Source organism: Hydractinia symbiolongicarpus, chromosome 6 (assembly GCF_029227915.1).
Source record: "Hydractinia symbiolongicarpus strain clone_291-10 chromosome 6, HSymV2.1, whole genome shotgun sequence".
NCBI lineage: Eukaryota > Metazoa > Cnidaria > Hydrozoa > Anthoathecata > Hydractiniidae > Hydractinia > Hydractinia symbiolongicarpus.
Window position 1 is genome coordinate 18,262,156 of NC_079880.1, and position 17,152 is coordinate 18,279,307.

Genomic DNA, 17,152 nt, shown 5'->3' on the forward strand with positions numbered 1-17,152 from the left:
AATACGGTTGTATGTTTATTAATATTGTATTGACGAACCGTCATAAATCAAAATGTTATACCTTCCCATTTTAGTTGACATTAAAATATTTTTGTCTCGCTACCTTTTCGGTCTCGCTGTTGAATTATGGCAAGTCGGCGTTTTAATGCGCATCGATAGTAGAAAGTATGTATGAAAGTGGAACAAAATGAAAACCGATATGTGATACTGTAAATAATTTAAATAAATAAAAGCCGTTTACTAGGTATTTTTCGATGCGTGATAATAGAAAACACCTATCTACTACGATGCGTGATAATAGAAAACAACCATCTACTACGATGCGTGATAATAGAAAACACCTATCTACTACGATGCGTGATAATAGAAAACATCCATCTACTACGATGCGTGATAATAGAAAACACCTATCTACTACGATGCGTGATAATAGAAAACAACCATCTACTACGATGCGTGATAATAGAAAACATCTATCTACTACGATGCGTGATAATAGAAAACAACCATCTACTACGATGCGTGATAATAGAAAACATCCATCTACTACGATGCGTGATAATAGAAAACATCCATCTACTACGATGCGTGATAATAGAAAACATCCATCTACTACGATGCGTGATAATAGAAAACATCTATCTACTACGATGCGTGATAATAGAAAACATCCATCTACTACGATGCGTGATAATAGAAAACATCTATCTACTACGATGCGTGATAATAGAAAACATCCATCTACTACGATGCGTGATAATAGAAAACATCCATCTACTACGATGCGTGATAATAGAAAACATCTATCTACTACGATGCGTGATAATAGAAAACAACCATCTACTACGATGCGTGATAATAGAAAACATCTATCTACTACGATGCGTGATAATAGAAAACATCTATCTACTACGATGCGTGATAATAGAAAACATCCATCTACTACGATGCGTGATAATAGAAAACATCCATCTACTACGATGCGTGATAATAGAAAACATCTATCTACTACGATGCGTGATAATAGAAAACATCCATCTACTACGATGCGTGATAATAGAAAACATCCATCTACTACGATGCGTGATAATAGAAAACATCTATCTACTACGATGCGTGATAATAGAAAACAACCATCTACTACGATGCGTGATAATAGAAAACATCTATCTACTACGATGCGTGATAATAGAAAACATCCATCTACTACGATGCGTGATAATAGAAAACATCTATCTACTACGATGCGTGATAATAGAAAACATCCAATTACTACGATGCGTGATAATAGAAAACATCCATCTACTACGATGCGTGATAATAGAAAACATCCATCTACTACGATGCGTGATAATAGAAAACACCTATCTACTACGATGCGTGATAATAGAAAACATCCATCTACTACGATGCGTGATAATAGAAAACACCTATCTACTACGATGCGTGATAATAGAAAACATCCATCTACTACGATGCGTGATAATAGAAAACATCTATCTACTACGATGCGTGATAATAGAAAACACCTATCTACTACGATGCGTGATAATAAAAAACATCCATCTACTACGATGCGTGATAATAGAAAACATCCATCTACTACGATGCGTGATAATAGAAAACACCTATCTACTACGATGCGTGATAATAAAAAACATCCATCTACTACGATGCGTGATAATAGAAAACATCCATCTACTACGATGCGTGATAATAGAAAACATCCATCTACTACGATGCGTGATAATAGAAAACGTCTATCCACTACGATGCGTGATAGGTATGGAAAAACATTACCGTTCGAAAATATATTTTGAGTAGAACTACAAAGTACTTTTGAGTGTTATCTCAAATAGCTTTTGGGGTGATAATGCAGAAATACGACATTTTTCAGTCAAATATTTTACTAAGTTAAGTGTCGAGAGCAAGAAAGTGGAATTGAAAAAGAAGTGTGATATATTTGTGCTGTCCGAATCTCTCATATAATAAAGAAATGTTTAATTGCACACGTTTTTTTATAAGAAAAGTGACTTTTGATAAAGCCATTGAAGTCTATAAATATAATAAAAAATGGGTATAGATATCAACAAGCTGAATGATTAGCTGCAATTTTTGACAGACAGCCCAATATTCTTATGGAGTTTGTTGAAAAAAACCTTGTAGACATTAAAGTTTATGATCTGTGAAGCAACAAAGACGTCATTTGTGAAAGCTTGAATGGCTAGAAAAAACCCAGCGGGAACAACATTTTTTTTGTTGAGTACATGTGAGTGAGAGCTGTCTTAATGATCGGCAGAAGTAATAATATCCTCACTCAATGCAATAAAAGATTTCATATCAAACTTAACCGTTGTAACTTACGATGCCTATGGGATTAAAATTAAAAGAGAAAAGAGAGAAAATTAAAGTCCAGACATATCAAATATTAATTTTGTGTGAACAAAAACAAAAAAATCATTGCTCGCCATTTTGCATTGATGATAAGATGACGAAATGGCATGCTGCAATAACAATACTTGTCTTAAGGCAGTCTTTAAGTAATTTTAAAAATAATATTATAAAATATGCATTGGTTAGTTCGACTAAATTTACACAGTACAGGCATACCTCGTTTAAACGTCGTATATTTTTCCAGTTCTTTAACTATTGCAGAAAATTATCTTACTCGCCTGGAGGTTTGTAAAATAATTTTCTGTAATAGTTGAAGAACTCGAAAAACTCGAAAAATATACGCTATATTGCATTCGACGCTGTGCGATAAGGAGGACTTCATGAAATAAAGTGAGCCGAACATCAATTTGGTTGATAATTCAGTTTACACTATTTTATCAAATACGAGAACATATTTATTCTCGAAGCCAAAGCGCTAAGTGTCTGTGCAATAAAATGAATGTTGAAAATTTCGATAAAAAAGATAAAAAAATTCATTAGCTCACTAGATATTTTTTTAGTGATTAAGTCATTTGGGTGACATTTTGAAATACGTACTTCCAAGCGACATTTTTTTCCCGTGGGATTGAATAGATCAATTTTAAAGCAGTTTTAAAGCGTTGATTTCTTAATCATATTTTCCCTGCCACGAAATTTAATCTTTAATTGCTTCGATAGTGTTCTCACAATTTAGTTTAGTTGCTTTTATCTTCACCTAAAGCTTTTTTTTCTATCCTAACAATAAAACTTCAAAGATGCACTTATTGTTTACCAAAAAGGGTATTTTACATTATTTCACTTTACTTCATATTGGAAACTTTTCGAAATAACATGAAATAAGAACTCATGTTCAAAAAAATATTTTACCAGTATACCGTGTGTGTGACTGTGTTTTTTCTTTCAACTGAAGTTGTAACAAACTCTTACGCACTCCACACTGATGTGCCTGTACTATGCCTTATGTTCGTGTTACTCCGGATTAATTCTTGAACTTTCGCGAAATAATGTTGTCCGCTTGATTTTGCTATGATGGGGTAACAACATGTTGTAAAACGGTGTTTTTCTTTCTTTCTTTTTTGAAAAAAACATATTACACCCGAACATACTGTATACTTGTACTTAAGCGCTTCACCTGAATGTGCAGCACAGTATACGGCTTTTATAAGCGCTCAGCTTGGCATTTAACGCCGACTTACACAGTTACTTATGGCTTAATCCGGAGTTTTGACTCTGGATCCCCTGGCTAGTCCCTATTATAATAAGTCATATTTTGTTGCTTGTGCGCGAAAAACAACGAAATAGCAAAAGTGGGGAGGGCTCTTTCAGGTGTAATAACTTTCTCACAACTTCAATGTACCCCGTCCAAGTAATACTGTCACCCAGCAATTTTTTTTTCGGAATAGGATTCCATGGCATTCGCAAAATTGATCGCATGATTTCAGTTGAAATAAAAACACAAGTTGCAGCCTGTCGTTACCCTCTTTAACTAGCACAGCTAGCAATGTTATTTTGAGTAATAAGTTTTCGTCAGAATTTATCGTCAGTAAAGACACAGACTACTGTTTGTCGTTACAAAATGTAGAGGAATGCCTCCCATTGAATCAATAAACTTTATTGAGCAAGTTTATATGACTGTAAAACATGTAGCTAGGTAGCTGAATTTAACAAATGCAAAAAATAAATAATATTTGAAAATCTTTTTTGCAGTCAACTATAATTGGCTAATGTTATAATCGAAAAAATACAAAGTAAAAAGAGTAAATAATTCAAAACCAGAAATCAGAATTCTATCAAATATCCAACAACATATAAGATAATCTACTCGGCATCCGCCATCGTTCCGATTCCTTGCAACCGTTCCCCTCGCAAAAGTAATATCAACAAGGACACCTAAAACAGTTTTAGACCCGTTCATTAAATAGAATATATATCGCAGTTTTCCAATTAGCTTATTCACGCGCAACGCGAAACTTTGGCGATATTTTCAGAACAACCGCTTACGAGACACAATTTTGTACCTAAAGATAAACGGGGGTTACCATTTATGACATGACCGACTTATGGTTTAAATAACCCCCGTTTCCCCCACTTTTTCCTGATAATTATGGATTTCATGTTACAAACATAGAGACTGCGCGTAGATGTTTACTTCTCTGATCCTTCTGAATCTTACTTTCTTTTATGTCAAGTGGCGCAACTCCCTAGCAACTATGTTAATAAACTATGTTAAGAAGTTTTAGTCTCTAAACCCACCGAACCCACTGGATTGTTTGGAAAGTTCTTTAACTTCTAAATTACTTTGTTTGTTACAAAAATTATTAAAAAAAAAGAAACAACAATGCTTCTACAAGCATAGAGATTAGAAAAAGACGCTTGAAGCATCACTTATCGAAAAAACCCTACAAAATCGTTAAAGGAGAGGCGAACAAGAAACTATTTTGTGGCAGCCAGAAAATAAATTTTAAGCGAGAGAAAAATAAATATAGATTTCTAAATCCTAAAATCTGCTAAGATAACTACTATAATGCCAAATAAAAACTATATTTCACGACTAACTACCTATATATCTTTCTAACAACATTTTTACAGAAATTCCATTGCTGTATGGCGTGAAAATAAGTAGGTTTTAAATGTACTTTTTAGTAAACATCAAACATCTTTAACTTGAGATAATCAAGAATATTTTACGTACTATAGTAGTAACAGCAGGTTATAACCTTCGTTTAAACTTCTTTAAACTAGAAATATCTGTCATAACCAACAACAATATTTTTTTCATGTTTTGAGTCCCTTTTCCACAACATACTACCAACTTCGAACGATAAAGTTTGTTATCATGAGATGGCTCCAAATTTGAATAAATATACAGACCAGAAACCTTCAATTACGGAGTTTCATACCGCGCAGGTCTGGGAGCTAGCGAAGCGCTTTGTAGGGACAAATTTTTGGCTTGTTTTCATTTGTCTCGATCGCCCAAATAATTTTCATGGTCAGTTTTCCACAACTATTCTGGTTAGTGCTGCGAAAAGAGGCAGAAATGCAAAATCCTGCCTGATGTTTCTTTAATTTTTTACTTTAACTGACGTTTTGCTTTTTAATAACACATTTAAATGGTGTTGCTAACCATCTTTGTGGTATATTGACATGGGTAAGATGTTGGAATCAAAGAAAACTTAAACTACTGACTTTTATAGTGAGGCAAGAGAAGACATAATGTTTATGTTGGTTTTAGGGGTTAGCTTCCTGTTGCCAGCTAGCTACATATACCATACATTTTGTGTTGTGAGGAATAAAGTAATGGTTAAAACGGAACACTATTCTATCATTATCAGTGCAGTTGGCAAGAAGAAATAAAAAATACAGCTAGCTATAGACAGACTTAAGGAAGTTTTTTTACAGTAAGCTATAGCTAGCTATATATGGATCTGCAAGTTTGACATGGATTAACGTGGAAGAGCATTTAATAAAGGATTTATTTGCAAAGTATAGCTAACTGGTTATATAAAGAAGAGCACAGATGAAATCGATTGAAAATAAAATACACACTTCAATATAATGACTGACTGGCGAAAATATTTGACGAAAACAGTTAAAGTCACTAAATTTGTTTAAAAGGTTATTTTCCATTAAATTTGTTTATTTTAACCACAGTATATTATTTTAATTTATATTTCGCAGCGGTCGATACTTGTACTTTACAGATTAAAATTATTTCAATGCAAAATTGAGGCGTAGCAATTTTTAAAGCTAAATTGGTGTTCGAACTGCACTGTTTGATGTTTTTTGAAGTTGAGTGATATTAGAAATGAGTTTTTATGATCCTATTTTTAGCATCTGGGTACTTGCCCACCTATTTATCTGATTACTGTATGAATAAGGCTACGATATATATGAGTGACCCAGTGTGACCCCTAGCTAACAAAAACTACGAGACAAATACAGCCGGTTTTTTGAGAATTTTTAATTTGGTTTATAAAAAATGTGGGTAGCTCTGCGTATCTTTCTTCGTGGCGTGGTTTTCTTCGACTCGTATCTTTCTTTGTGGGGTGGTTTTACGTTTCGTGGAGTCGTATTTGCGTTCGTCGCGGCGTATTTCACTTCGTGGCGTATTTCACTTCGTGGCGTATTTCACTTCGTGGCGTATTTCACTTCGTGGCGTATTTTACTTCGTAGCGACAAATTTTTATGCTTTTTTAACACGAAATTACTTAATTCGTGTAGCGCTTACAAGAAATCCAAGTCACATGAATAAAGTGCGGTAAAATAAACTAAACCTGTTTTAGTTTAGTGCTAAAAATTATATTCTATTTTCAAGTTAGTTTTACATTTGTGATTATGAAGAAGTATTATGTGTTGTGTAAGATTTTTATGTAATAATTTATGTTTATGCAGTTAGTTTAATACAGTTAGCTAGCTAGTTTAGTGGGGAAGATTTTGAGAAAAAATTTAAAGAGCTAGCTAGCTACACATGCACGACTCAATGTTTCAGCAATGATTTTATAAAGTTAAATTTAACTGTCAGACTCTCCTCTAAATTACTCATGCTGTATTACAATATTGCGTGATAAATTTTGCAGGACATATATTTTGGCAAATTTGCCAAATTCGCACGAATAAGTATATATATATATATATATATATATATATATATATATATATATATATATATATATATATATATATATATATATATATATATATATATATATATATATATATATATATATATATATATATATATATATATATATATATATATATATATATATATATATATATATATATATATATATATATATATATATATATATATATATATATATATATATATATATATATATATATATATATATATATATATATTATTTTTATGTTTTGTTTTCAAGAAAAAACTACATTAATTTTGCTACTTAAAGTTTCATGCTTCTTAGCAATCTTCAGGCAAATGATACAAATTATACAAGTTGGTACTAACTAAAGTATAAACCTTTTAATTACGTGATAAAACGTAATAAAACAAATAAATACATTGTTCGTTACAGTTCATTTCAACCATTTCAAAGTAAATTTGTTGCGATGGCGACATTTGTTGATAAGTTCTGTTCTTTTATTTAACAGTCCCTTCGGTTCAGCTCGTACAATTGCTATTTTTTCTGTTAGGCACAAGTCACACGTGCGCGCTCCTGTCTTATACGGCATTGCACGTTTTTCAATACTCCATAAGATTTCAAAGTCTGTTCCGTCGTCTTTTAATCTCCAAATTAATTTCGACAATTCGGTTTCGTTTCTGTATTTCTCGTGTCGAAAGGACTTTTTGTGGTTGTTAAACCTTTCTTTAAATTCGCCTTCGCATAATCCGTAGTAAAATTCCTTCTTGTCTACGTATTTGACTTCCGCTTTGTAGATGATGCATGCAGCTAAACAGTCACCATTCAGTGCTGAAGAAAGGCAAAAACAACGACCTTGCAATTGCCGGGATAAGTCCCAGTGTCCACTGAATGGTGACTGTTTAGCTGCATGCATCATCTACAAAGCGGAAGTCAAATACGTAGACAAGAAGGAATTTTACTACGGATTATGCGAAGGCGAATTTAAAGAAAGGTTTAACAACCACAAAAAGTCCTTTCGACACGAGAAATACAGAAACGAAACCGAATTGTCGAAATTAATTTGGAGATTAAAAGACGACGGAACAGACTTTGAAATCTTATGGAGTATTGAAAAACGTGCAATGCCGTATAAGACAGGAGCGCGCACGTGTGACTTGTGCCTAACAGAAAAAATAGCAATTGTACGAGCTGAACCGAAGGGACTGTTAAATAAAAGAACAGAACTTATCAACAAATGTCGCCATCGCAACAAATTTACTTTGAAATGGTTGAAATGAACTGTAACGAACAATGTATTTATTTGTTTTATTACGTTTTATCACGTAATTAAAAGGTTTATACTTTAGTTAGTACCAACTTGTATAATTTGTATCATTTGCCTGAAGATTGCTAAGAAGCATGAAACTTTAAGTAGCAAAATTAATGTAGTTTTTTCTTGAAAACAAAACATAAAAATAATATAACTGCTCTGTTACACATTGAGCACTCTGTTGTAATTTGTGTTAAAATTACTTCGTGTTTATATATATATATATATATATATATATATATATATATATATATATATATATATATATATATATATATATATATATATATATATATATATATATATATATATACTGAATATAATTCATGCAAGTTTTGTATATACCTGCCATCAACCAGACCTTAATTTTTATTTTTTACTGCAATGTTTGACTTATAGAAACTGATAATGCGATAATGTTGAAAATACACATAACTCTGAAGAACCTGTTGCAAACACACATCCAAGCACCGTTGGTCTGAAGTTGGATGATACCTTGCCTGGTAGCAGCTCTACTACAAGGTAGGGACACTAAACCCATGTTTAACCAATTTTGATTTAGCTACTTTGTGTTTTTTTGACATGTTTTTAATATGCACAACACCTTTTTTCAGCAATTGGTCAATGTTCAACAGCCCACAACAGCAACGAGGTTTTCAAATTGAATGTAATTTTATATAAGTATTTTTTATATATAAAAATATGCATGAAATTTACACATTCGTGAATTATTTTTTAAATTCATATGTTTTTATAAAAAGTCTTGTTAGCCAAAAAAATTTATTTAGGTAACTTTTAGTAAGAAAAGCTAAAATTCACTGCCTTCTTTTATAGGAAAGCATTTCCAAGTTGTAGAGGAGTTGGAAAAAGGCCTGGGAGTAAGCAAAATACGAAAAGATCAGGAAAAAGGCCTTTTATTAAAGTGAAGGAAACTTGGACTCATGACTTTTGCTTGATTCATGATACTACACTTGGAAACACTCTCAACTGAACAATGCTGGGTTAGGACGCCGAAGAATTATGACAAAATTGTCGATCTCTCGGAGGAGTCATCGTCGTACCACGGCAAAACTAATACGTTAGCCGCTTTGCTGCTACCGTAACAAAATGATGTATGGTTTATAGTTATAGGGGGGGGGGGGGGGGGGGTCACACTAGAATGAAGCATGCTTAGTATAAAAATAAAGCATGCTTTGCCTAAAGCAAGTTGCAGGTAACATCAAAGGGAGAGTTGTAAACAAAATTTAATGCGTTATTCTCACATACGAATAAACTTTCACTTTCATAATACCCGCTAAAAATCCTCACTTTAATACTCAAATATTTGTACATAATTTTTTTTCTATTGTTTTATGCACTTATTTGCAAAAATAAAAAGTGCCTCGAAGCACTCTTTATTTTTTCTTTGTTTAAAGCAAGTAAACATAATTTAAAAGGCATTTTAATAAAGCAAAAATGCGTTCACATTATTAAGCACGCTTTAAATCGTGCTTTAAATTGATAGCATGCTTTTAAAATTCTAGTGTGAACCCCCCCCCCCCCCATTGAGAGCAAAAAATTTTCATTATTTGTGGTATATCTCTTTAATAATAGCCGTATTCCGTCTGTCTGTCTGTGTGTCCGCGAAAGCCGCGTCCCGTAACGGAAACACGAAATTTTGTAAATTACGCGCCGATACCAAATGCGATATATTTTTACCGACTTTGTTTTGACCGCTCGCTCGTGGAATACCATTCACAACGCCTGATTCTTTAAAAAAAATCAAGATTTTCGCGACCAGAAAGAATCCAAGATCTTCGCGGAACGAAGGCCATTTTGATAATGGTCGTGTTTGTGGTCAGTGTGTGAGGTTTGTAGGCCTGTTTGACTTTTTTATCTTCTAAAAGCCTTATATATTTGTAATATTTGTTTTCTGTATGTTTTCAATGTTAGGATAAATATATTGTCACGTTTTTTAGCCACGTACAGATCTTAAACGCACCAGTTTTAGTATCTTTGGCTAGGAACGAAGATTAGCTAGCTATAGCTACTAGCTAGCTAGAGCCTCACTTATTGCTATTCTGTTTGGTATAAGAGCTTTTTATCCTAGCCAACATTTATTTTTATGTTGAGGCTGTGGCTATTTAGCTAGCTCCTTAAAAAGTGAAAGTATAAAAATGCAGTTTGGCTACAACAATATTCCTAAGCAATATATAATTTTTATGCTAAATGCAGTTAGCTAGCTAGGTATAGCTACATATTTTATTATTTTTCTTCAAACTTTTTCTGCAAATGAAATGGCTGAGCGATTGTTTTGGCTGGACGAGTAACGACAGGCTGTTCCCTGTGTTTTTATTTAAACCGAAGTTGCAATGAACATTTTTGGAAAAGGGTAATACGCCTTATGCGCCTGTTTAACTGTGTTTAACTGTACTAAGCGGTTAGCCCAGTGTTAAAAACAGACTGTTTTTTGTAAAAGGCTGTTACGCCTATGGGCATGTACAACACCGTTTACCTGTATATACTAAGGTCAGCCCACCACTGTGACAATTAATTTTTAAACTTTCTTGAGAATCACACCTGGACTAACCGCTCAGCCCTGTGTCTGCGAGAAAGTTTTTTTCAAAAGGGTATTATTCCTATACGCTGTACAACACGGTTTAACTGTACTAAGCGCTCAGCCCAGTGTCACGATTAATTTTTTAACTTTTAAAAAGACTTATTCCACAAAATAAAATAATATTGACCGATTGTTTTTGCTATGACAGGGTAACAACGGTTTGTAAACTCTGTTTTCATGTCAGCTATTGTTGCGGGAAAGTAATTCAAAAAAAATATGTTACAGTCGCACACTATAATGGTGTATGCGCTTAACTTGATTTACGCCTGTGCAACACGGTTTAACTGTACTAAGCGTTCAGCTCAGTGTCACGATTAATTTTTTAACTTGCGCAAAAAGTTATTTCGCAAAATGAAATAAAATTGACGATTGTTTTTGCTATGATGGAGTAACAACACTTTGTAAACTCTGTTTTTATATCAGTTATCGTTGGGGGAAAGTTATTTTTTGAAAAATGTGTTACAGTCGCACACTATAATGGTGTATGCGCTTCAAATGATTAACGACATACTGTATACCTGTACTAAAGCGCTCCACCTGATCGTGTGGGACAGTTTACGGCTCTTATTAAGCGCTCCACAGAGTGTTCAATGCCGGATCACACCTTTACTTGTGGCTTAACCCGGCGTTTCGACGCCGGGTTTCCCGGCTAGTCTCTTAATAATAGCCGTATTTCGTCTGTCTGTCTCTTTGCGGACCCCCCGCTGAGTTAGAAAATGATGTTACGGAAACACGAATATCAAATACGATATATTTTTATCCACTTTGTTGGATTTTTTCCACGGGCAACGACTAGTTGCTTTAATAATACTTTAATATGATCAATTATGACTTTTTTAGAAGGAAAAATAAGAAAGTAGAATTACAATTGATCACATACCGTGACGAGCCGAACTAATAATATTTTCCATATAAACCATGAAAATAAAACTCACTGGGAAAGCAAATATTGACATTGAGTGCACCACACGTTACTATATAAACATTCTAGTTCATTATTTCTTTTACAGTTCAACTTTCTTTTCTCTCCCTACAGCGTATGATATTTATACAAACCTTAACAGAAATATTATTATTCTACTTCGGCCGTTTTTTAAACTGACTTTTATAAACACGACGTGATAGAGCGAGAAAAATTATATAATGTGAGTGACAATGACAGAATATGAGAACTACTTGTAAATAAGACATAAATAAGAGAATCAGAGTTCTCACTGTCTTAAGTTATTGTTGCAGTTGTTATTGGTGGTGTTACCAACATTGCTTCTATGGGTTATTTTATACATTTTACATCTTATTTATATCGTCTGAAAAATTTCTGCAACGGCTTATATTGATGCTTAACTCTCGCGAAAAAAGTTTAATTTTATATGAAAGAGCTTGGAAAGTCTAAGAAATTTTATATTATTTTAAAAAATCTTGATTGGTTATTAAGATCGTGGAGTTAGAATTTCTACTAATTATGTATGACGTCACGAACTAGCTTTGAGTGAGGTGTTGTGTTTAACAGTTTTGCCAAGAGTTGAATGTTTTGTGGTCATTGAGTTTAGCTTTTAGAACATTTTCCACAAATTGTTTTGTTTCTTTAATGTGTTTGGACATTCCAAACACATTAAAGAAATTCATTCATTCCAAACACATTAAAAAAACAAAACACGAAATGAACTTTGAGAAAATAGAAATTCTCTATAGGAAAAACAATTTTATTAAAAGAAAATTTAAAGAGGCATTAGCGATTAAACAACACAAATCGGATTTATTGAACAAAAAAGATGAAATAAGACGATTATCTGAAATTTGGGAAAACATATTATAATTTTTAACGACTTTTATTGTTAATAAACGATTTTTATACATTTTATTTTTATCAAGAGAATTTTTAACATTTTGTACATGCATGTTGAAAGACGTTTTTAGTTGTGATCTGAAGATGCTCTGACAAAGATCAGGGAGAAAATTTATCAAATTTAATTTGTTATTTATTGCCTTAAACCCAAGAAATATTTGCTAATTAATTTTCGAAGGTCTCAATTACTTTATTCGCGGGAGGTAGCTTTAATTTTTTAATGTAACAAACGTTTATTGGGGTATTATATATAACCAATGAAGACCAATCAATGAAATACTGTAGAAAACACTCTTTTCGTATTAAACTTTTTTCATTTTTTTCTTATTTATCATTTCGTGAAATAAAAATAGAGGACACAGTAATCTTAAATACTTGATTTAAATTTAAACGAGAAAATATTGTAATGATGTCACCTTACAGGATTATTTTTCGTTTTATTATTTTTCAAATTACCTCAAATATTCAAAAAAATTGTCAGAGTAAAAAAATGTTGAGCATGTAAAGAGAAAAACGAATGGCTTGACAAATTATGTTGTAGAACGAGATATCAAATGCATTTTTGTTTAAAACCTTGTGACGTTTTTTAGGTTTCCGTAAGTTGTCGATAAACAATAAACAGTTAATTTAAAATGTCGACTAAGCTCTTAGTTGTTGTTGAAAATTTGGACACAATGTTGGACACACTTGAAGATAAACTCAAATCGGAGAATGAATACAAAGATAATAACCTTGATTCTATGTTGGTAACATTAGAAGAGAGATTGAACAAAGATGGTGTAGCGACTACATATAAGGGCATATGTGCTTCCTGTGAAAAACCAATACACAATAAAGTTTGTCACGCTTTAGGGAAATCTTTTCACCCCGACCACTTTGTTTGTTCGGTTTGTCAAGTGGAACTCTACAATAAAACATTTTATGAGCGCGAAGGACGTGCGTATTGTGAAAAAGACTACCAGAATCAATACGCTCCTAAATGTTTCGCCTGTGGTGAACCTGTAATTTTTGTAAGTCTTGGTTTTATACAGTTATTTATATAGGTCTTACCCATGTACAATATTTAAATTTTATGATAAATTCTGAGATATATCGAATTATTAATTGACCACTATTTTTCTTTTTTAAAAAAGAAGCAGAAAGAGCTGCCTCTTTCAAAGATTTGTCGTTGTTCAAACCTAACTCATTTTTCTCTTAAATTTACCTTGTCTTTAGTTGTGTGTGACCTCTGACAGCCGAACGTGGCATCCAGAACATTTTGTTTGCGTGGAATGTGGAAAACAATTGAACGAAGAAAGCGGCTTTCATGAGGTAGGCAAACAATTTTACTGTGAGAAGGATTACAAGAACCTATTTGCACCAAAATGTCCTGGATGTAACGATTACGTCATGGGCATGGTTGCGAACAGTTGCTGGCATCCAGAGTGTTTTAACTGCTCGGTAGGTTGTTATGTATATTTAGTACAAAGACTATTCGTAATACCGATCGTTAACCTCACATAATATATCTTTTAAATTAAAAGGAAAATTGGTATGAAATTTTTAAAATAAAAAATCCAAACTTTTAACACAGGCAAAGTTACTGATGAAGGGGATTCTAGTTTCGTTTAACTTAAACTGAGGACTTTCGTAAGACATCATCGCTTCGTTGAATTATTTGTTTTGTATGTATAGCGTCTTTATTTTTCTACTGGGGTCCTAGTTCAGTTGTGCGAACAAAAGTTGTGCGAGCACAGCAATCGCTCAACTGGACAACCGCCTAAGATATCAATGCTATTCTCATGCTAAGCGCTAATTAGAAAGAATAGATTCATACTTTTGTAGTCTCTGGCACGACTCGGACGGGGTTTTAACCCCAAGACCTCCTGCACTGGAAGTAAACGCTCTACACAAGACTACCAGCCGGTAATAAGATCTTCAATCAACCTTTTCGGTGGCTAAATAGTTTAAAGCTTACCTTCCGTGAAAAATCAAGTTAATTTCATATGATAGACATTGAAAAGTTGGCTATAATTTGTTTTTTTTAAAAATTCTAGATTGGTTCTTAACGATTTTGACTAAGAAGTTTCACTAATTATGCGTGACGTCATGAACTAGCTCTGCGAGAGTGTTTAGTTACTATAATTATGCTCAATAATAGTAAACACATGTTATAGACCTGTTTCTTGACGTCATAATGTGGCATAATTAGCGCTACTTTCAAGACAAATATTTGGAGAACCAATGAAGATTCCTAGAGATAACTTTCAAAGGTCTTTCATATGAGCTCCCCTTTTTCTTGCAAAAGGTTAGCTTAAGCAAAATTCAAAACTTTCTATTCAATTGTTAATCTTTTCTTCAATATTCCAGGAATGCGGCATATCACTGGAAGGCCGCAATTTTTTCGAAAAAGATGGAAAACAATATTGCGAAACACATTACCGTGCAAGACGTAGTTCAGTTTGCAAAGCATGCAACCAACCGATTTTACATCAATGTATGACAGCATTGGGTGAAAAATACCATCCAGAGCACTTCACATGTTCGTTCTGTAAGCAAGAGTTAAATCATGGTACGTTTAAAGAAAAGAATGGAAAAGCGTATTGCAAGAGATGTTATTTAAAAACATTTGGACGTCATTAACGTGATGGCAAGTTTGATTATCGTCTGCTGAAACCGTCATTTAAAACATGGATTTGGTTGATACTCATTTACAGAGTTTTAGTGTAGCTATATGTAATGATTTCGATCACCATTTTATGTCCGGTTAATATTCGTATACGTTATTCGGTAAATTTTTTTCGCCCTTGATTTTTATTCTCGACGGCAGAGCTTAATACAAATTACATTTTACTCATGTTGGCAAGATACTCAAAAAGCGGGTTGACTAGACGATTCATTGCTAGCTTAACAACTTTTAAAGAATATTTATTTACAGAAAAGTAAACACGTTTATTTTCCTTTGATGTAGCGGAAAAAGTCTACACTGACATCAATGCTTTTAATAAGATCAGTGAAGCTATTGCATTGCAGTTTTTAGTTTAAGGTCTAATAACTTGGAAGCAGGTGGACGACGTCTCCTGCCTAGGTTACTAAGGACCTTCTGGGATAAAATTTAGAACAATCTCATAAGCTGGGTCAATCCACACGTTTTGGAACCGAGAGGTTGATGACGTCATTTAAACCTCAATATCTATGTAACCGTTCGTCGAAAGCGTGCAATCCTATACATTTTCTTCATCGGCGTTTCAAGCTTTATGCAATAAAGGGAGCATGTAAATCAAAAAAAAAATTTGTTTATCGGAGGGCCATTGCTCACTTTATTAAAATATAAATGTGAGAACCATTCTTCTTCAGCCTAAGTGGACTTTCTCCCATAATACAAAGAAATGTTCCATTTTTGTATAAGACTTTTAACTCAAAAAGTAAACTGAAATTCTCGTATCTTCTAATAGACCTTTCCCGAATTTCCTAATTACGCCAAACTTAATTAAAGAGGTCCATACTAAAATGATTCTGATCCCTAAGTTCCTTCTCCAAAGGTAGAACAAATTACCAAATTTCGTAAAAACTTCTGCGCCTTAACTGGGAGCTGAAATTTACGGTCAAACCCTTTATTTAGACGAGCTTTCTAAGAATCTTCAAAATAATTATTCTTTTTTAATTAAAATATAATCCCACCAGAATATTATATTACTCTACAAACTTTAGTTTGGTCATGATAATGTGATATTCTATCTGAATATCCTTTTTTAAGGAGTATAAAACCATTATTGAATTTTGGATGACTTCATAATTATTATAATTTATAAAATTCAGGAAAGGTGGATTGGCCAGTAAAAACTTGTATATTGTAGGGACATATTAGTCACCGAATTTTCCATAGTTTCAACCGTCTCTTTAAAAAATAATGTTGTTTATGCATTTTTATCGATACTACTAATCTTTTCTTAAATTGTGACGTGAATTTGTAGACAGGATTCATATCCATGTATGTATGTATGTATGTATGTATGTATGTATGTATGTATGTATGTATGTATGTATGTATGTATGTAATATTATAATTAGTTATATTTTTTATTTTTTAATTGCAAAAGGTCCCACAAAACTGCCTAAGTTACATTTTCATACTTGCAACTGGTCCCATAAAATTCCTACGTTACATTTCCATACTTCATAAACGGTCCCACAAAACTGCCTAAGTTACATTTCCATACTTTTTAAACGGTCCCACAAAACTGCCTCAGTTACATTTCCATACTTCATAAACGGTCCCACAAAACTGCCTAAGTTACATTTCCATACTTCATAAACGGTCCCACAAAACTGCCTCAGTTTCATTTCCATACTTCATAAACGGTCCCACAAAACTG

At 33.0% G+C, this 17,152-nt stretch overlaps 1 protein-coding gene across 2 annotated transcripts; it reads left to right on the plus strand.

Moving 5' to 3' along the window:
- Window positions 1-13,362: 13,362 nt before the first annotated feature.
- On the plus strand, window positions 13,363-15,707 carry LOC130647212 (paxillin-like). Of its 2 annotated transcripts, none has more exons than XM_057452990.1 (3): window positions 13,363-13,807; window positions 14,013-14,108; window positions 15,147-15,707. In XM_057452990.1, exons 1-3 carry the CDS (start codon window positions 13,430-13,432, stop codon window positions 15,417-15,419), a joined length of 747 nt encoding a protein of 248 aa, XP_057308973.1. In that variant the 5' UTR covers window positions 13,363-13,429; the 3' UTR covers window positions 15,420-15,707. The 2 variants fall into 2 exon arrangements, with proteins under 2 accessions (XP_057308973.1, XP_057308972.1); XM_057452989.1 differs by having other exon boundaries at window positions 14,013-14,237; window positions 15,147-15,701.
- The last annotated feature ends 1,445 nt before the right edge of the window (window positions 15,708-17,152 follow it).